Source organism: Epinephelus lanceolatus, chromosome 3, assembly GCF_041903045.1.
Source record: "Epinephelus lanceolatus isolate andai-2023 chromosome 3, ASM4190304v1, whole genome shotgun sequence".
Lineage (NCBI taxonomy): Eukaryota > Metazoa > Chordata > Actinopteri > Perciformes > Serranidae > Epinephelus > Epinephelus lanceolatus.
Window position 1 is genome coordinate 10,791,297 of NC_135736.1, and position 21,332 is coordinate 10,812,628.

Here is a 21,332-nt window from a genome sequence, read left to right on the forward strand (position 1 = left end):
GAAGTGAGGATATGGGTGATGTAATGTCTGTTAAAACAAACGAGAAGCCATAGGTGCTGTAGTCTGAATTAGTTGGAGTTGAAAGAGTGGATTTTGGTTGATGCCAGAAAGGAGGGAGTTGCAGTAGTCAAGTCTGGAGAAGATACAGTACATGTGTGAATAACTTTTTCCAGGTCTGAGTGAGAGAGTATTGGTTTAATTCCAAAGATGGTTCTTATTTGGAGGAAGCAGGGCTGAAATCTGAATCTGAATCTTCTGGCAGTGGGCTTCAGATTAGCAGACAGGGAACCAAAAGAATTCACAATGTGACTGCAGGGTTTGAGGGTGAGAACAGTATGACTTCTGATCTGGAGTTATTTTGTTTAAGAATATTTTGTGACACCCAACAGTTGACATCACAGAGACAATCTAAAGTCTCAGGTCATGAGGTATATCTGTCTGTCGTCTGGGTAGTGGATGCATGATTAGGCTGTGTGCGAGCATGTAGATAGAAATTAAAAGTGGACCTAAAACTGAACCTTGTGGCACACCACAGGTAATGTGAGTAGAGGAGGACAAGTGATTACCTACAGTATGGTGACTCAGTAGATTCTTTATAAAAGGTCAGAATTAAACCAACTCAGTGAAGGCCAACCCAGGTTTTGAAACAGCTGATTATAATAGCATGACCTAGCCTACTGTATGAGAAAAATAAATGAGATACGGGATACGAGAGAATAGAGTAAGCACTATATATATGCATAAGGATGGGGATTTTTGTATGGTTGACGGGTGTACAGCAGTATTGGATTTGTAGCAGCCCAGGTTCAACAGCAGCAGTTATGTTAATAGTTAATTCTTATGTAAAAGAGTAAAGTAAAAAAACTGAGAGCATGATGTTTATCGGCATGTGTTGTTTGTATTGACATTGAAACATCCTCTTTATTAAATCTCTCTCTTTGCATGTGGAGGACAAACAATAGACCCTGTAGCTACTGTGAATAAGCCGCTTTAGTTGCCATGGCAACAATAGCGTCAGTCATCTTCTTCTATTCTCACTCAGCCTCTGTCCTTGAAGCCAGATTTATTTATTTATTTTACAATTTGAGAGAATAATATAAGAAAAAATAATAGGCAAGTCTGGCAGCTAAGCAGCAACAAGCATCAGTAATTGAGTTATTGACTTATTGTGTACAAATTATATCATGTGCATTGAATAAGTCCACAGTGAGAGACACAAGAAGCCAGTATATGTAGGGTTTTTTTGGTGGTTATTGTTTTAGTTTTCATGTTGAGTGTGAGGTGTTAATCATAGGAAGCACACAAAGACAGATATTGTATGGAAAATAAACATTTATTGTGTTTATAGAGTTGTTTCTCTCTACTGACAAAATAGATGGATGATCTGTTTCACTGAAGAGTTGAGGGAATTATAGACTTTCCCAAAAAATATAATTTGACCTAATACACAACATAGACATCTGTGCCTTCAGCAGCCTTGAGAAGATGAGGTTGAAGGAGAGGAGAGTAGAGCATTAAAACATAACCATGACACCACAGTAACAAATATAAAACCCTCTTTCATATTTACAAAATATGAACTCCATTTCCTTTTTTTTTGTCTCTGTGGAAAGTGCAAGCTCAGGTCCAGAGCTGCTGACACCACTTGTCATGAAGACAATGGAGAATCGTTGGGAAGGCAGGGGGAGATAAAGTGCATGAGACAAGAGAGAGAACTGGATTTCTTTTTTTCCAGGTCAAACCTCTAAATAATCCAAAGCTGCCTCCTCTCTAGAGCACGCACACAAGGACAGGATCTTCAGCTGTTCAGCCAACAGTTGGAATACACGAGGGACAATAGTGGCAGTGGGGGTAAAGGCAGAGGGAAGACGGCTAAATAATTCCATATTTTGCCAGGTCACTGAGCTCCATGTCACCAAAGGCTTCCCATGGGCAAATCACTGTGATGTCAGTGCCAAGACCCTCCATGCCGGGGATGTCGTCTCCGAATCTGAGCACATAAGACAAAAAACATCTGATGAGTACAAACTGAGAGATACAAGTATTTGGTTTTGCTGTTCTTAAATGGCAAATAAAGAGAAGAAGTGTATATTTTGTGTGTTTGTGTGTGTGATCATAAGTCCATCTCACCCCTTCTGGCCTGGTTTAGGCGCCTTGCTCTTAAAGGTGCGTACAGTCCTCTGCTTAAATTTGGGAGGTGCTTTCTTGTCAGCAGGAGCTGCAACGGCGACGTCAGCCATTTTGATTGGTTGCTGAAAAAGAAGAATTAGATAATTAATTATATGAGATCATCCCACCTCTTTTAAACTTTTCTGCTTTTTATGAAAATGAACGTAGGACAATTTATTCATATCTTGCACTGTACCGTAACTTTGATTCAATTTCTTTTCTCTGAAATCCTATTTACATGTGTCTTTTTATATTGTCTTGTGTAATCTTAACTTGATACCTTTTTTGTCTAATGCACAACACTTTGAGTGGCCTTGCTGCTGGAAGGGACCATACAAATAAATTTCTCTGCAGATTCCTCTGCTACCAACCAATAATCTCCCCTACAGTGAAACAAAATACATTTAAAAAAACGTATAACCAGTGAACTCCTCTGGGTTCATGCAAATCCATCCAGTAAAAAGAGAACATTTTAAAGAAACAGAGACGAGGCCTCAGGCAGTACCACCAAGAAGGCCAGCACAGAGAGTTACTCTGTATGAAGTCTTCTCAGTAAAATCCTCAGATCTCATTTCAGCTCTGTTTCAGCCATGATATTCAAGAAAAACACCATAAAGCCATCACTCTGTCTGTCTTTCTCTCCTCTGGACCATTACGTGTTATCAGTGCAGTAGAAGCCTCCCTGTGCCAGAGCTGAGAAAATTGCAGTTACCTTTTTGCTGAAGTCTCAGTCTGTGTTTTTCTGATGCTGTCTGATGAGCCTCTCGTTTGTTGATTGTGGTATTCCTCTCTCTCTGTCTGAGTCTCCCCTTTTAAAGTCCTCCGAGTTGCTAATCCCCTCAGATGTCCTGCCATTGTTTAATGTGCCAACTGTGTTCTGTGCTCTTCTATGCCAGCTTAGCCACGAATAGACGAGATAAAGGAAAGCGAGATATAAATACAAGGTGTTTTTCAAGTAAGTGTAGACATATCTGTCACGCGTGAATTGAAGTGAATTATGGAGGTGTCATTTATTGGCAGGAGTGAGTGACAGTAATTACAATGGCTATCAAGCTGGAACCAAAAAATCTGATGAAAGATAGTCATTGTCTGTCTGTCTATCCGTCACAGCCCACAGGATTTTACCCACACATACTGAACCCCTCTGCATCAAATTCTACAAATTACAGTAAAAGGAACTGTTCATTTTGAATATAGTTTATTTACAGTATGTGTCATGAATTACGTGGGTCACCCCTGTATTTATTGTATATCCACAAAAACAGTGGGGAAAGGCTTCCCAAACAGGTCAGAGATAAGAAAAGCAAAACAAGAAGGAGATCAACTGTATTAACATGCTGAATGTGAAGAAATACAGACAATCAATAACTTGAAGAACTGAAAAAGATTAGAATCAGCAGCTGCTTTGAAGCCTTTTATAAATAATAAATTAATAAGACATTTTCTTGTTTTTCTGCATTTGACAGCTCCCATCCTTTTTCCTTTGTTTTTCCTGTGTAGCATCCCACTCCCAGGATGAAGTACATTTACGCATGTACTGTACTTAGGTACAGCTTTGACATACTTGTACTTTACTTAAGCGGTTTCTACCACTTTGTACTCCATTACAACTCAGAGGGTAATACTGGACTTTTGACTCCAATACATTTATTTAACTTGATATGATATGATGTGTGATATGTTGCTGTACTCAGACCCCTTAAAGACATGTCTAATTTTATGTCTATCCTACGGCTCTGGCTGTACTATACTGCCTCAACATCCAGTAGTATACAAAGTATCTAAAGTTGTCTCCACATTGACAAACTACAACAATAAAAATACACTTAAATTAGGGTTTCACAATGAACTGAAATATTATTAAAATCGCAACATGGCCACGTGCAATGTCCAAATTACAGGAGCTGCAATTTTTTTGATAAAGGTAAAATGTGTCACAGCACACCATTATAAATGAAGCACATTCCAGACGTAAATGGAACATGATTGTTTGGTAGACACTGCAGCACAATTACATCATTATCATTTTTATTTTTTTTCGGTGAAAATGAAATGCAAAAAGTATAATTTCCACAAATATCTAACTCATATCACAATCACAATTTCTGTCAGAATAATTGCAATATGATTTTTTTAGATTTATTTATTTTGCATATCATGCAGCCTTATGTTATATGCATTCATTAGGGGGGAAAATAGAATGGAGGCATCCTACATAATGAGTACTTTTACTTCAACACTTTATGTACATCTTGCTGTTGATACTTCTCTACTTTTACTTTCTTAATATTTTACAGTCAGGACTTTAACCTGCCCAGTTGCCAGAAGAACATTTTGGCACAGTATGTTTCTGCAAACCACAGACAAGTTACATTTGTACCTTTTATACATACAGTACAGGCCAAAAGTTTGGACACACCTTCTCATTCAATGCGTTTTCTTTATTTTCATGACTATTTACATTGTAGATTCTCACTGAAGGCATCAAAACTATGAATGAACACATGTGGAGTTATGTACTTAACAAAAAAAGGTGAAATAACTGAAAACATGTTTTATATTCTAGTTTCTTCAAAATAGCCACCCTTTGCTCTGATTACTGCTTTGCACACTCTTGGCATTCTCTCCATGAGCTTCAAGAGGTAGTCACTTGAAATGGTTTTCCAACAGTCTTGAAGGAGTTCCCAGAGGTGTTTAGCACTTGTTGGCCCCTTTGCCTTCACTCTGCGGTCCAGCTCACCCCAAACCATCTCGACTGGGCTCAGGTCCAGTGACTGTGGAGGCCAGGTCATCTGCCGCAGCACTCCATCACTCTCCTTCTTGGTCAAATAGCCCTTACACAGCCTGGAGGTGTGTTTGGGGTCATTGTCCTGTTGAAAAATAAATGATCGTCCAACTAAACGCAAACCGGATGGGATGGCATGTCGCTGCAGGATGCTGTGGTAGCCATGCTGGTTCAGTGTGCCTTCAATTTTGAATAAATCCCCAACAGTGTCACCAGCAAAACACCCCCACACCATCACACCTCCTCCTCCATGCTTCACAGTGGGAACCAGGCATGTGGAATCCATCCGTTCACCTTTTCTGCGTCTCACAAAGACACGGCGGTTGGAACCAAAGATCTCAAATTTGGACTCATCAGAACAAAGCACAGATTTCCACTGGTCTAATGTCCATTCCTTGTGTTTCTTGGCCCAAACAAATCTCTTCTGCTTGTTGCCTCTCCTTAGCAGTGGTTTCCTAGCAGCTATTTGACCATGAAGGCCTGATTGGCGCAGTCTCCTCTTAACAGTTGTTCTAGAGATGGGTCTGCTGCTAGAACTCTGTGTGGCATTCATCTGGTCTCTGATCTGAGCTGCTGTTAACTTGCGATTTCTGAGGCTGGTGACTCGGATGAACTTATCCTCAGAAGCAGAGGTGACTCTTGGTCTTCCTTTCCTGGGTCGGTCCTCATGTGTGCCAGTTTCGTTGTAGCGCTTGATGGTTTTTGCGACTCCACTTGGGGACACATTTAACGTTTTTGCAATTTTCCAGACTGACTGACCTTCATTTCTTAAAGTAATGATGGCCACTCGTTTTTCTTTAGTTAGCTGATTGGTTCTTGCCATAATATGAATTTTAACAGTTGTCCAATAGGGCTGTCGGCTGTGTATTAATCTGACTTCTGCACAACACAACTGATGGTCCCAACCCCATTGATAAAGCAAGAAATTCCACTAATTAACCCTGATAAGGCACACCTGTGAAGTGGAAACCATTTCAGGTGACTACCTCTTGAAGCTCATGGAGAGAATGCCAAGAGTGTGCAAAGCAGTAATCAGAGCAAAGGGTGGCTATTTTGAAGAAACTAGAATATAAAACATGTTTTCAGTTATTTCACCTTTTTTTGTTAAGTACATAACTCCACATGTGTTCATTCATAGTTTTGATGCCTTCAGTGAGAATCTACAATGTAAATAGTCATGAAAATAAAGAAAACGCATTGAATGAGAAGGTGTGTCCAAACTTTTGGCCTGTACTGTATATCATATCAACATTTCTAAGGTGACGTAGTGCAGATTACATGTATATGAGATGAGATTCTCATCAGGAGGAGAAGGGGATGGTGTGACACCTAAGTGAGAGCAGCAGACAGTGGCAGACCACTGTTAGAGACCAACAAACACCAAATCAGAGTAATTTTTAATGACAGGTTGGGACATTTCCAGTTTTATTTGTAGCAACCAAACCAGGCATTTTGAGCCAAAACACAATGTTTCCTAATAAAAATCGAGTTGTAGTTGTGCCTAAACCTAACCAGACATTATCCACAGCATTGTCACAAAATAAAACAAAATAAAATAAAACAAAATAAACATATCTGCTACATGTATAAATGTATTAATGTAACATATCCGGGATTTGCAGAAAGATATAATGCCAACATTTATTCTGGCAACTGGGTTGGTTTTACACATACTACTTTACTTACCTTTAGACTATAGTATTTACAATTACTTGAATAAAGGATCCAAGAACTTTTCCCCCTATTGAATTCTACATTTATTAAAAACGTATATGTCTGATGGTGTGGAATATCAGAAGAAGGATTAGGGCCATATGTGAAGTTATCTGAGTTCTGAGTTTAAAATCAGAATTCTGACTTTATTCTCAGAACTCAAATAAGATTTTCACATGTGGCCCCAGTCCTGCTTCGTAGAATCCTCCTGGAAAGAATGTAAAGGTTTGAGTTCCCAGTTTTATATGTGCAGTTTAATTACGCAGCAGTTTCCAAATATTGCATGAAGCCTCACAGTAGCTCCACTCATAATATGACAGTGCCCTGCAACACAGAAAACAGTGCAATTGTTTAATACTGAAGACTGGGATGTACTTTCACGTTTTTGTAAACAAACGTGTTGACAGAAGCAGCACGAGGATCTGGAACATGTGATGTAAGAGCACTGAGCCCAAGTGATCAATCACTTAGTGACAAATAAAGAACACTTCAGCTGTTAATCCCTTGCCTCATGGCATAGACTCAGGTCAAAGGGGGCCAATATTAAGACAATGTCTCCCACTTAACTGAACAATTATTTATGTGACATGAAAAGAAATTACTGAGAGTGGTAAAATATTAAGATACACTCAATTATTTTGTTATAGCCCCCACTTTAGCCCCCATATCTTCACTTTATGTTATTTAACTCAAAACGTCTACTGAAAGTCCCCTCTCTAGATTTGTCTCATTTTTTAATCAGCTGATCAAGACGTGGGACTTGATCAGCTGATTAAGGATGTGGGTGAAAGCTCTGGAGTAGTAAGTGGACCTTGAGTTCAGATTTTTCTTTCAAATTATCATTTTCAAGATCAAGAATGAGCTTAAAAATCCCCTCTTTATGTTTTAAAACCCAACTTGGAGCTGAATGTATTATTGTTGTAGAATAGAATTTTACAATTACATTAAATTATTTTTTTAAATGCACCAATACAGAAAAGATTATTCATACATCAGATCCCAAAACAACTCATATTGTCCAGTAAATCCTGTCAAGTTTTTTCAGAGATGCTTCATTATGTAATCCTGCAGACATCTTCACATGGTGCGACACACATTTTTGAGCCCCCTCCTAATCTAATAGAGCAGAGAGGTCAGAAAATTATAGAGGAGCATGTCAGGGGGATTAGGAGAGTGCAGTATATAAGAAGACCACAGGGCAGAGACGAGAAAGGCACAAACTGACCTGAGACATCAGCCAGAAGTCAACTGTGACTACGAACAACAAGGTAAGATCAAACTCTCATCCTTTCTTAGCTGCCAGTTTTGATTAACTTTCAAATCTGCCATAAGGACTAAGGTAAGTATGGAGAGCCCAATGGGTGACTGTGAGATTTTTGTTTCTCTCTGCCTTTCCTTGCAATACTTATACATTCTCTCGCAACAAATTTTGCATTAGTCACAATTTGCATTACCTAGCAAACCCTTTCTTTTTCCATTCCTTCTGAGCAACATGCCTATATTCACTCAGCTGCTCCCAGCACAACATCCCAGGATAGATCAGACCATTTGATTTTACTTTGAGTGGGGTATAAGTATTCTGAAATAATACTACTGCTCAGTAGGATGGTAAAGTATAGAAACAGGGCCACCTGTTCACAGCTTATATGAGTAACTTCATGCTAGAGCATGTAAGATGATATGACAATGCTGCATTGGAATGCAAAACTTTTGTGAGGTTACGCAAAAGTATTGCGAGAGAATGCAGAACCTACTGTGAGGAAACGCAGAAAAAAACCTCGCCGTGACACTCGTGGGACTCCGTAGCTTCGAGCTTAAACGAGAGTGCAGGAAAGTGCTGAGAAAGCAAGATCTCAGATAGATGCTGTGAGATACATGTCATGGATTTCTTTCGGTTGTCGAAGCAAAGTCTTTTTGTAGACACAAGTATCTGTGCTTTGGATGTGCTGTTGCTGCTGATCAGTTTAGAAAAAAAGTCTCCTAGGAGCCAAAAACATTGTTACTTTTTATTGCTGACATTTTTAGCTGAACATGTTTGAATATCAACACAGGACTTCTTGTACACATTTCTGTTAGTGTCTTTTAAAGAGCATTTATTATGTGTAAAAGACTGAGGATATTTTCTACAGCTCTCACTTTCAGTTTAGTTCAGTTCAGTCTTTGGTGTCCTGGAAGGGAAATTAGCTTGCAGCAACGTAAAAAGATCAGGTAAAAATTATGCAGTGTTTTCATGCCTTGTTGTTGTTCGCCTCTTTACCTCACTGTTCTTTAAATCAGTAAGTGTTGTAGCTCTGTTGGTTTATGCTAAAGAATTGGGCAGTCATTTTGGCAACAAAAGAGGTTTAGATTGCAAGAGTAATGAAGGAATCAACAATTAAACAGAGTTGTCTTTTGGTACTTTCATTGGTGTGTGCTGGAGATAACACAGATTCTACTGCATTAGCTGTGTTGACTAGAAGAACATTACACACACACACACATTATACACACTGTATATCTGCACACAGGGACTGTTTATATTGTGCTCTTCAAAAACAGTAGCCTACTGCAGCAGAACTAGGAAGTACAAGAGAAACTCTGTCGGAGTCTGAAGTTTAAGAACTTGCTGGTTAACTGAGACTTCATGACAGATTCCACAAAAGTTCCACAACTTGTTTGCGTGTTCAAAAAATTCTATCAGAGAGGTCAAAGTACACTTCTGGTAAATTCCACAGCCCTGCTGAGCTTTCCAGTAAGATAAGGCTTATAACTGCGGTCAGAGAAAGTTTAAAGATTAAAGCAGATTGAAAATAAACTGTTAGGAGAAAATCTCCTTAGACTCAAGGTTTATTATTCACAACATACAGTGTGTGTGTGCTGACTTCAGACCAATTATGGAATTAGGTGAACTTAGTATTGATCTGGTCTCACCATGTACAGTCTGTAACTTGGCCAAATGTAGTAATCTTTAAAGCCAAGGTGTAAAAATAGACAAAGCTGTTTGTGTAACAGGGTCTGAAGGAGCTTTATGACAGCAGCTTTAGCTTATATTTGACCTAACCTGGGGATGTTATATCATCCAAGCACGGAGCAGTGGGGATTAGAGGAGGAGGAAGAGTCTTGCAGATGAAGACTAGCAAACTAAATGTTAATGTTGTTTTTTCTCAGAGCATAAAGGATGGCAGACGCAGCCGTTGCAGCTCCCGCCGACAAGAAGGCACCTCCCAAGTTCAAGCAGAGGGCTGCTCGTACCTTCAAGAGCAAGGCCCCTAAACCAGGCCAGAAGGGGTAAGATGGACTTTTAAATCACCAGTGGTTAAGAGAACATTTATTCAAGCACAATGATTAAGTACAATGTTGAGGTACTTGTACTTGAATATTTCCATCTAGTACTGCTGTTTTATTATTCTACTCTACTACTACACTTTTCTGACAGCATACCTTACCAGTTGTTTTCTTTCACGAGTGAACATCACATATAAAAAACCCAGTGAAACAGGAAATTAAGACACATTTTTGTTTCTTCTTCAGATTCGGAGATGACATCCCCGGCATGGAGGGTCTTGGCACAGACATCACAGTGGTTTGCCCATGGGAAGCCTTTGGTGACATGGAGCTCAGCGACCTGGCGAAATATGGAATTGTCTAGAAACCCATTTGAACCCAAAATATTTCACCTCCCTGCACTGATTTTCCATCACCCAGTCCTCCCCTCTCGCCCTGTTCTCCCTCGCCCACCTAAATACCTGACCTGATGTCTGTTGTTGTGTTAGGGCCCACATGGCTTTTGGCAAAAGTTGCACAAAAAAATCAAAACCCAATGCTGATCTCAAAAAGTTGAAAAATTGGCAAATATAATTTATATATTATATTATTTATTTATATAGGCTTCACTGAGGCGCCCATGCTTTGAGCAATGACTCCAAACGCCCTGCCCCATACTTTGCACTTGGCTTGTGAAATTTCTGAGATACAGTGAGCTAAATCTGTTGTAAGCAGGTTTGATCACTGTTTTGCAGTATATCACCACCAAACCATCACTCCTATCTCCTGCCTTTTCTACTCCTCCTCCTCTTTGGAGCTAATCCTTTTTAATGTACAGATGTTTATGTTATAAATATATATATGAATATTTCTATTTTTATGAATTATGAATGTACATTTGTGCACACTATCAAGGGATAGTGAGTAGAGCTGTCAATAAATATTTTCCCCAGAGAAATGTTGTCTTCTTTACACACATATGATTTACTATGAGTTTCTACTTGATCCTGAATTTAATAATGGAGGACAAAACCTATAACGAATAATGTAATAATACCTGCATCATTAAAGTTGCTGTTACTGATATTTGTTTGTATCAATTGGTCCACCACTTTGGTCCAGGCTGAAATATCTCAACAACTACAGGATGGACTGCCATGAAATGTTGTACAGGGATTCATTGCTCCCAGATAATGACAATATCCTAATAACATTGGAGGTCTGTCACTTACAGTAGCGCCATCGTTGCCATGGTTAAAGAGACTCCGAAGCTCAGGACCACTGTTAGTGTGCTCACTGACCCACTGACTGACTGCTGCTTGATAAAGCTATGATATGAGATTTTCGCCTGTGTGTTTAAGTACTGAGCTTATGGATTTATAAAGCCCCACGTGCACTTGATTCTGTTTTACATGTCTCAGTCATTGTGGAGCTGGGCGCACATGGACAAGCTTTGTTTACTCTCCCACAATGAGACATAAATTGATGCAGAAACACCCTTTAATCAGTTTGCATATCGATATTTGCGCCCGCTACAACTCATTAAACCTGCCATTTAAAAATACGGCAGAGAAGAACTACAGTTTTACAGAGTGTCTGGCACCGGAGTCGTTCTCCAAAAGAACAGCTGACATTATGTGCCACCATCACACACGGCTGTGGCTATTAATAGCACCCGTACCACTAATTCATCCCATGTACCTGCAAACCATCACACGATGATGTATCAATCATCATTATAAACGTCAGACATATTATTGATGATTAAATTTATAGCTCTCATATTAAAACAGATCAAATCAAAAGATTAAAAACATGGAAATAATGTAAGCTAAGAGGTCTTAGAATGTAGGCTATGAGAAGTTTCTTGAAAAAGTTCTTATAAGGTTTAACTTCAGAATTCCTACATAAAGCCTCCCCTTTCTTGCTTCCTCCAAATTTACCAGTTTATCTTGACAGACCAAACATTTAGCCCATCTCTGTTATCTGATGTTTTCATCCTTAATGTAACTGTTTACTATAATTTACTCTTTTTTCCCCCTTTACATTCATATTGAGAGAAGCAAGGACTTTGAAAAGATACATAACAAACCACAAATTGGCGCATAAAACTAGCCAGAATGCAGGAAATGGAGTGTCTGAGACTCAATACCTCCTGGGGAAGTAGCCCCAGAATCCCGTCTTGGTTTCCTTTCCCTAGGCATGGGGCCACTACGAAGGTGTCCTTAATTTTTTACACATTGAAGGTTGCAACCCTACTTTTAAGATCAACATTGGAGTTTTCCTGTAGCACCACTACAAGGCTGCCATTTGTAGTTGGGATTAAGATCTCTCAACAACTATGGGATGGCTTGCTTTGAAATTTGTTGTCAAAAATTTTAGGACCTTGTTGTCTAGTACGATGGTTTATGACCATATACCTGCTAAACAAAGGGCATTCACTGCTTTGGCTTTAGCTTGCCTTTAGTGCTTATTAGCAAATGTGTTTGTGAACATTAAACCTATTGAACATTAGGATGTTCGTGTTGACATTCTGAGCATGTTAGGATGTAGTTCTGCTGTGCTTAAGTGCACCTTACCCAGCCATAATGCATAAAGAGAAGGATACAGGAACAGTGACAGTCTTTGAGGCCACTTTCACCTCATGGCCAAACCGTGGATTTACAACTTCCAGGTCCATACAGTGATGCCATTAGGTCCAGCTAAGACCTTTCCCCATAGACTTCAGTTGTGAAAGAGAAATTTTTTTTAGCGTCACAATGCCTGCAAAATGACTCGTTTCAATATCATATTTTGATCCATTAGGTAGGATAACATTTACAAGTCCAGAAGAGCCACATGCTAAAATCATCTCCATTCAGGTTAGTGGAGAACTGGACAGGAAGTTAGCCGCTCGGCCAAAAGTCCCTAGTGCAGTTACTGTGGGCCCATGGAATGCGAAAAATTCAAGTAATTTTTGATCCCATAAATCAAACTCTTTTGGCTTTGTGCACAATTGAGCAATGCTCATAGGAATGAACAGGGCCCCACCTCCAACTCTGTATCCAGTGCTCTTTATACATCTATACACACAGCTGCTAGCATATAACCTCTTACTCATGACTGTGTAATACGAAAGGGGGTCGGCTGTTTAACGTCTTGGTGATCATTGGAGTTCAATTGTCTGTGTGAACAATAATGTAAGAAAAAAAGCACTTATCCATTGAATTCAATAAATAGAAAAGAAAACAACCCGAAAGCTTGATCACAACAAAACATTTTTATATAAAACATTTTATATGGACATTCAATAACAAAAATAAAACCAAAACATAATGGCAGTCAAGGGGGATATAGACATGACAGAGGGAGAAGACTGTTCATTGAGAAACCATAGCAACTATGAAGAATGGCCACATAGTTTACTATAATACAGTGGCAAGAAAACCATGACAGGAAAATGAAGCTGCCACGTGTGATTTTTGTGCGGCAGCCATTTTGTTTGTCAGCCGGCGTTTTTGCCAAACAGCACTGTGCTCTTTGTTGTGTTAGCTAGCTTCAAACTGCTAGCTGCCTCATTCTTTATAGAGTTTAGTGGTAAAGAAGAACGCAACTGGGCTCGGCTGCTCAGGAGTCAAATATGAAAGACACAAGATTCATGCAAAACACTTTTTTTTTTCATCTTTTTTGTTTAACTTGACAAGTATCGCTCATGCTGGTTTGTCCATGCCTTCAGTGGCTTCGTAAGTCCATCTTTGTGTATTTTGTGTAGCACTTCTCAAGTTGAGAACCAGAACGTGCTGGGGACTGTTAGTTAGCATCTTTGGCTAGGTTTCTTTTTTTGTTTGTTTTTTGTTTTATGTTTTTTTTGTCCAGAGCACATTCTGCAGTAATTTGGAGATATTACAAAAGAAATGTTAAATGTCATGAGAAAATCCAACAGCAGCACATTTAATAGAAAAAAAACCCAAAACATCTTATTGACCTGTTTTCCCAAATTTGAGAGATGGAAAACACAATGGTAGTTTTGAAATTAGTTAATAGGAAAAAAAAATAAACAACAAACATAACAGCCCCATTTAACACACACAAATAAGATCATATCCCACAATGACATCTTGCTTTTTTTTTTTTAACATGTTGGAATATAAACCTGCTTTTGTATGAGAAATAACACTTTCAGACGTTTTACTGGATAGCTTCAAACAAACCTGGAGCGACCACATTGGCCGAGCTGACAGATTTAACCACTGAAATGTAAGGAGTTTATTAAAAAAAAGAAAAAAAAAAAACGAATATTAAAATAAATCAAAAACTCAAAAAGAACACAGTTGGTTTTAACCAAAGTGCTACACGCCTATGTTCATTCATTCCAAATGTCTCAGTCACCTGCAAAATATGGACACAAAAGGAAAGAAAAATGAAGCTGTTCCTGTAGATTTTGAAAATATAACCAAATATCACTTTAACGGATCCTATAATTAACCCAAAACAAAACAAAAGCAATCAGCAACCTGGACTGGCTGCACATTTAACCAAGAGGACAAAAGTTTGGTAGTGTTACGCGCATACCTTTAGTGCCACTTCTCGGGTACGCTTTCTGCTCAAGAACTTTACTCCAAAGAAAGAAAAAAAATTGAAATTAAACTTGCTCCTTACTGGAGAAGGAACAACACTTACAGATATTACAAAAAAGACAAACAAAAAGTGAAAAAAGTAAATAAAGACAGCCATAGGATTATCAAGGATTATGATAATAACAGTAACAAAGATAATATATTTATACATACGGCAGAAAAATGTGCTTTCTACAAATCTTTGGAACAAAAACAAAAGCCAAAAAAAGCCACGTTTTGGAAATATAGAATACAATGGTATAGAAATATGCACAATAGTAAGGTGTTTTGCATTTAAATATTTTCTATTAAATCACCCACAGAATCTCTCTCTTGCTCAGTAATCGCTGCTGGCAGCGTCTCGAACACATATGCCAACTAAAGTGTGTTTCAGGAAGACTCATTCAATGTTGGACTTTGCTCTATAAAAGATGGAGCATGAGGGGAAAATCCAAATAATAATTCTCTACATTAAAGGATCAACAAATACTTGAACCTCAGGGTCGTGGGTGGATGGTTTTGTTTTTTGGATCTAAAGCTAAAATCAATTGAAGACGACAATGTTTTAGTGTTAATTTTTTTTGTAGTGTTTCAGTGGTGGTTGCACACAGAGTGTAGTGAAATCCTGTGCATGAGAAGCATGATGTGAGACTATAGTTGTGTCATATAGTCGACAAGGTGGAATATTTGTATTATAGATGCTCATTTTCTGAATTTAACCCCAAGGTTCACTGTTGGATCTACATGTCCCATAACAGCAGCAGCTGCAGAGTCAAACAAAATAATGGTTTTATAAGAATAATAATGAGAATCATTACAATAATAATAATAATAATAATAATAATAATAATAATTTGGTAACTTTTTTCTCTAAACTAATTTCTTTGCATATCATAACAATTTTAAGTTTAAAGGTTCACCATTTCCACATACTAAGAAAACTTGAGGTAAGGAACAGCTCTAATAACCCTCCCTCCCTTCAGCTTTCGGACGTGATTTCTGTAGCGTTAAAAACTGTCACGCATCACCTCTCCAAGCCGCCATGTTCAGTCTCCCTCTACCAGAACACAGCAAGAATGGAAATCCTCTCTTATGACTATCCGCCCACGTTAAGGAGGAATTATAAAAATCCATCAGTGGGGGTTTATATCATTTTAGTGACTCGTCTTTCTGGTTCAAAAGGTTTTTTAGGTGCTCTTTCGATGCACCTTCCTGCCTCCTACCGCTCCGCCGTTTAGTGGACACTTTGATTCCCTCTCTTTTTTCCTTAAATGTTGAGTGTATGCAGGCCACACAGCACTCAGCTCTTTCTCACACATGGTTGACAGCTGTTTAAATGTCAGTTATCCACATACAGCCTTTTGGAAGAACATCTGGGCTCCATCACGAGTCTTGTGCTGCTGAGTGCCGAGGGATTAAGAAGGGGGGGGGGGGACTAAAATACAGCCGTGCAATAGGGAAGGTGGCCATTTAAAGTCTATTTTTTTTCTTCTTTTTCTTTCTTTTTTTTTTTAATGTAAAGGCCATCCGTCAGTCTTTAATTCAGCATTCCTCTATTTCTGTAGTAGCGTATATAAGAAAACGTGGGACTGCTCTGGGGTGGGATCTGAATTATCTTTGTTGTGGTCGACTCCACACTTAAAAACTGGGTGCAGTCCACCTCCACGACAACAGAGGGAGCTCTTTCAGAGTAATTCAATGGAAGAGAGGAGCTCCTGGGAAATGTAGTGTCTTTAGTAAGGGGCAAATCTACTGTAGCCTCCCCTGTACAGTGTGGCCTGAGAAACAACAAAAGACAGACATTTAGTAAAAATAATATTTTCAAAATGGCATTTTTCATGAAATGATCAGTCTAGTGATATTCCATTTTTTCCTTAGTGTCAATAAATTCCATAAAAAACCCCAAACCAACAATGAATTGATCCGACTAAGAAGTATTTTCTGTGTAGCCAGACCCTGATATGTCTCATGCCTCTGTGTCATAAAGCTCCACTGGTGTCCAAAAACTATTGCACTAGGCTACATGCTTCTTCATTACCATGAATGTGGGCACAGTAGTTTTATTGTAAAATCAATCCCATATAAAAAATCCTGCTCATAGCCACACTAACCTGCTAGGGGCTAGGAAAAATCCTCCTATTAATATATATCTATGCTGGAATACTAACTGACTTCAGATTTGCTGTGTCGTAATTTATTTAAACACACAGTTATATCGTCTTACAGCTACCTTAAACACCTTAAAGCCCCAATCAGGTCAGTTGATTGTATGTTTTAAAGGGAAACTATGCCCATTTTTCAAAATTCATACATTATTCCTATGATCAGAGGAAGTCCAAAAATTTAAGTTAACATAAACAACTCTCCCAAATCCAAAAAACTAGAGTGCTAAAACTCAAATGTGTGATGTCATTGGGTATAATGTCTGAAGCTGCTCCATAGACAATGAATTGAGAAAGGTGTTATAGAGGACACCAGGAGCACCCAGGGGAATGTTCTGACAATTTGGAGCTTTGTGAAATCGACTTGTGAAATTGGCAAACTTGTTTATTTCTGTTGTCATTTTCAGCCATGACTGTAACATTTAAAAATATGGCTTAAAACTAACCAACTGAGGCAGTATTTGCTCAGCGCCGTTTCATTTTATGTATGCAGCACAAAGGTTTTCTACCTAGAGGTTAGTGTAAATAAATATTGTGATTCTGTCTATATGAGTACATTTTCTGATTCAGAGCTGAGAACACTACAATAGAATAAAGCTCATTTGGATATAAAAAAGAAAACAAGCTTTCTGTTTGTCCACAAAACCAGGCTCTCATTCATTATCTATGGGTTCGAACGGAGACTTTTTCTCTGGTTTCTGGCTTTGAGAGAGAGTAGCTCCAGTTCACAAATATTGTTTGAACTTTTCTCAGCCATGGAAATATATTGGAATTTTTAATTTAGGTGGAGTTAAATGCTACACATTCCCAGACAAAATTATAATTAAGTTAATGAAAATCAGTTGGCAAAGAGAAAGCCTCGAGCTTTTCAGGGTCCTCCGGGCAGTTGCAGGCTATACCACTGTAATTCAGTCTTAGAACACTGAACACGATATATTATAATGAGCCACTAAAAACATTCTTCAAAAAAAGCACTATTCATTCATCTTGAGTAATGTTTTGCTCAAAACAGTGCCTGGCTGTTTATTGCGCCTTTTAAAAAAAATTGGATATATTTGTGAGCAGTTTTTAAAACTTAAGAAAAGGACAAACACATTGTTGGTTTTGCTCTTTCATGGGGATTGTGTCAATTAGAAAAAAACAGAATATCACAATTTGTATGCTTTGGAGACTTACCATGGCTCCAACACCGTAGGCAGCTGGAGCGAGCGCAGCATGGTAGGGGTCTGCCGTGTAAACTCGTCCATAGCTATTAAAAAAATAAATAAATAAACACATCAAATATGAGGTATAGTATAACTTTTTGAAGACAGAAAAAAAAAGAAAGAAAACTTGGCACATACGTGACTACTATACTGTAACTGCTGGAAGAAAGAGTTTTTTTACTGATAAAAATTCACCTCCTGGTCTATGGATTAGGGGTTAGGATCATTAAGAGTTAGGGTTAGGGTTGTCAGCCTGTCAGAGAAGGCTTCAGGATGTGCTGGAAAGCCCACTCACCTGTCACTGTAAGCTGCTGCTGCAGCTGCCGCTGCTGCAGGGGTTGCTACCGCAGCCGGCTGTGCGTAACGATACGCTGCGTAGCCGCCCTGTGATGAGGTAATGTAGGGGAGAGATGGAGGGATGGGGGATAGATACAATGAAAGGAGAGGTGGGACGAAATAGAAACAAGCGTAAAATTATTGTTAAATGTTTGCCTTACTTCCACTCCACACTAACAGACTAGTAGTTAATCTAAAGGGTTACATTGTGAGAAAAACTGCTGAGAAGAGAGCGAAAGATTAACAAGCAGACAGTCAGCAAAACTGGCTAATCTGGTGCAGTACGGCATTCACAAGGATGTAGCTCAGGCTCTGTGTGGGTCTCTCCTTCCATGGCTAACCCGGAAAAAACATCTTTAATAGTACATTACGTGCTTTACGGTTTGTAATGTTCCCCTGTGCAATATTAAATTGTATTATCATTCCCACTGTGCGTTGGACATGGAGGGAGAGAGAGTTCATACCCATAACTGTGCCCCACCCCAGTTCCCCGACCAAAAACACACAGTTAAAGAAAGGGGAAGGGGTGGCAAGATGATTGTGTCATTATTTATGTTTGGATGGACAGCTGATGAACAGACACAAAAAACTACAGGTGTAAGAGGACAGTCAGCCAGTCAGATTAAAAAGGGCACACACACACACACACACACGTACACACCCTCACATGGCCAGCGACCAATCACTGACAGACACAGCATGCTTTTCCCAAACTCAGAACGTACAGCGTATTAGGCCAAACATCCCTATGAAAACAAACACCGCTGCATTCTACCCTAAAGGATCAGTCACGACCAAGTCCCCGCATTCAGGACCACACAGTTGCTGCTATGGGAGGAAGGCTGGACTGGGGGGGGGGGGGGGGTGAAGGAAGGTGACATAAAGGGATAAAAAGAGAGGAGGTGATGTAGAAAATAGGTGAGGAAGGAATAGTCAGAGAACAACAAAAGAGAATAATAATAAAGGAACAGAACAAGGAGAAAGAGAAAGTGCTGATGCCAGATAGAGACAGAATAGGCTTCAATTACTGACTGAGGAAGCAAAGAAGACGGAGCGAACAGAGCGAGGAGGAGTGAAATAGAGAGACACAAAAGGGGGTTTACAGATGTGGAGAAAGGGGCAGGAATGGGGGGGGGGGGCTGGGGGAGGAGTCAGCCTTGTAAATATGTCTGCATGCCGACATTGATTCAGTTAGCATGCCACAGGTGAAACAGATAGGGAGATTCCTGGAAGGGGTCTGACTACTGGATGAGTGTCTGGTTTTAATGTCATTATTTATGTCTTATTTATTTTGTGTCCTGTTTGTTATTTCAAGCATGGCAATGCAGCTTGCTGAGACAAAAACAACACAAAGAAGGCATGTCCTGGCATGGAAAAACTGTCTTTTTTTTTACTTCAATTATCTCAGTTTCATACAATTACTTGTTAAATGTTTTTCTGATTTTGGAATTAAAGTGTGTGATGAAAATGTCAAATTATATAATCAAATGTATTTTACTGTACCTTGCAACAAAAACATGATGAAAGATAATAAATTCAAAGATGAATTTGCTGTGGGGTATACCCTAGGGATGATGCCAAAATAATAGGAATGCACCGATTTACTGGCCAAACATCAGTATCAGTCGATATTCGCCTTGTTGACTGCCACTGGCCTGTTGGCAGAAAAGATGGCATTTACTGGCGGCAGTGGCCGATGTTTTTCTGTTGTGTCACATCAATTTTGTGCCGGCTAAAAAGCAGGGACATCCATCCCAGGGACAACAGGAAACATGTTTGGGATGAACAGACATCTTCCCTGGGAGGCCTTCAGGACAGAGAGACGCAATAAACTCAGTATAGATGTGTCAGGGGATGCACACTATTTTATCCTGATGCTACATTGTGAACAACAAATCCATGTGGGAAAACAGCAGGAGGAAAGCTATTTAATGTTAGCTGCTAGCAGCTGCTGGCCAGAACTCACAGCTTACCAAGAGTGCATTAAGTAACACTGTGATACGTTCAAGCTCCATTCAGTAAAAATGAATATTTGGCGAAGGTAAACTGTTATCATTTTGTCGAGAAACTTAAATACAGTTGTTGATGTTTTCACAGCAATGTAAAATAGATATTAGAGAGGGAATTATGATTATTATATAAAGTAAAAAGGCTTTTAAAAAGTTATTTTTAAAAAAAGTTTTTAATGTAAAAAGTTCTGTTCAAGGTTGTTTCATAAATGTGTATGACTCAATTTGTGCTCATATAAAAGATAATGTAATGAGGGACTAAATGTCTTTAAAACACTTCAGTTATTTTTTTTTTTTATTTTTTTGTGATTTCTTTCCTTCCCTGGCACAAAAGAGGAATAAATAACCAAAAAACTGAGCTAAACAATAACAAAAAAAACATCAGTATCAGCTATCAGCCCAATGGTTACTTTAAACATCTTCATCGACCCAAAATTTCACAATCGGTGCATCCTTACAAAATAAGGCAAAATGTCTTTGTTGTTTTTCCACCGAGGAAAACAATAAGTTGGTGCACTGTTGGTGTATATTGTTAATTGGATGAATTGTCATGATGTAGACTTGAAAACTTTATTACAAGTACAGATTTTGAAAATAAATGACCCACTGTTCAAGTAAAGACCCATAATACTACACATAATTTACCCCAAAATGTACATCCATCCCTCCTGTAGATTATTTGTGAATTAAGTTTTATGTTTTATTAAATTTAGATTTAAACTTAAATTATTTTCTCCCCCTTCCGCAACTCCACCCATGTCAGAATCCAGTGAGTTAGTAGAAGAAGACAGAGAAGGCATTTCAATCTCAGATGGTCAATAATGTCTAGCAGCACGCAGTCATTGGAGACGAGGAGGATGCACACTGGCTCTCACACAGAGTGTGTAAACCCTACCTGGGGCAATCTGCCACTAATGTCCTGAAACACTAGTCTACAGAGAGAACAGAAACAGCTATTGTCAACCTGGTCACACACGCACACACACACAGACACACACTCATAATCACATTGGTACAAACTAAACTCACAAATGCACAGAGACAAACCCTAGAGGAGTCTACTCCTGAATGAACACTGATGAAAGTGTGTGTGTGTGCTGGGCTGCTCATATTTT

General features: G+C 38.9%; 3 protein-coding genes across 9 annotated transcripts in view; 1 reads left to right on the forward strand and 2 right to left on the reverse strand.

Moving 5' to 3' along the window:
• Nucleotides 1-1,326: 1,326 nt before the first annotated feature.
• LOC117255974 (retinal cone rhodopsin-sensitive cGMP 3',5'-cyclic phosphodiesterase subunit gamma-like) lies at nucleotides 1,327-3,022 on the reverse strand. Its single transcript, XM_033625246.2, has 3 exons — nucleotides 2,882-3,022; nucleotides 2,131-2,252; nucleotides 1,327-1,990 (listed from the first exon to the last, which is right to left on the reverse strand). The coding sequence occupies exons 2-3, from the start codon at nucleotides 2,238-2,240 to the stop codon at nucleotides 1,873-1,875; spliced, it is 228 nt and encodes a 75-aa protein (XP_033481137.1). The 5' UTR covers nucleotides 2,241-2,252; nucleotides 2,882-3,022; the 3' UTR covers nucleotides 1,327-1,872.
• Nucleotides 3,023-7,847: 4,825 nt separating this feature from the next.
• On the forward strand, nucleotides 7,848-10,491 carry LOC117255386 (retinal cone rhodopsin-sensitive cGMP 3',5'-cyclic phosphodiesterase subunit gamma-like). Its single transcript, XM_033624238.2, has 3 exons — nucleotides 7,848-7,935; nucleotides 9,815-9,934; nucleotides 10,178-10,491. Exons 2-3 carry the CDS (start codon nucleotides 9,825-9,827, stop codon nucleotides 10,293-10,295), a joined length of 228 nt encoding a protein of 75 aa, XP_033480129.1. The 5' UTR covers nucleotides 7,848-7,935; nucleotides 9,815-9,824; the 3' UTR covers nucleotides 10,296-10,491.
• Nucleotides 10,492-15,985: 5,494 nt separating this feature from the next.
• rbfox2 (RNA binding fox-1 homolog 2) overlaps nucleotides 15,986-21,332 on the reverse strand; it is a 41,110-nt gene continuing 35,763 nt past the window's right edge. For 5 of the 7 annotated variants that reach the window (XR_013489049.1, XM_033624234.2, XM_033624235.2 and 2 more), the window contains 3 exons: nucleotides 18,168-18,256; nucleotides 17,844-17,916; nucleotides 15,986-16,283 (listed from right to left, as the gene is read on the reverse strand). Coding sequence is in view for 5 of the 7 variants with exons in the window: in XM_033624234.2 (XP_033480125.1) it covers nucleotides 16,239-16,283; nucleotides 17,844-17,916; nucleotides 18,168-18,256 (207 nt within the window). In the remaining 2 variants the exon portion in view is untranslated. Of the gene's footprint in view, nucleotides 16,284-17,843; nucleotides 17,917-18,167; nucleotides 18,257-21,112; nucleotides 21,150-21,332 lie in introns of all 7 variants that reach the window. The other 2 variants (XR_013489043.1, XM_033624236.2) reach the window with 1 other exon arrangement.

What these genes read in the sequence shown, in the direction of transcription:
- LOC117255386 (XM_033624238.2), top strand. Translation starts at nt 9,825, where the DNA reads ATGGCAGACGCAGCCGTTGCAGCTCCCGCCGACAAGAAGGCACCTCCC. An exon ending in CCTAAACCAGGCCAGAAGGG is followed by an intron (nt 9,935 to 10,177) that starts GTAAGATGGACT and finishes TTTCTTCTTCAG; the next exon opens with ATTCGGAGATGACATCCCCG.
- LOC117255974 (XM_033625246.2), bottom strand. Translation starts at nt 2,240, where the DNA reads ATGGCTGACGTCGCCGTTGCAGCTCCTGCTGACAAGAAAGCACCTCCC. An exon ending in CCTAAACCAGGCCAGAAGGG is followed by an intron (nt 1,991 to 2,130) that starts GTGAGATGGACT and finishes TTATGTGCTCAG; the next exon opens with ATTCGGAGACGACATCCCCG.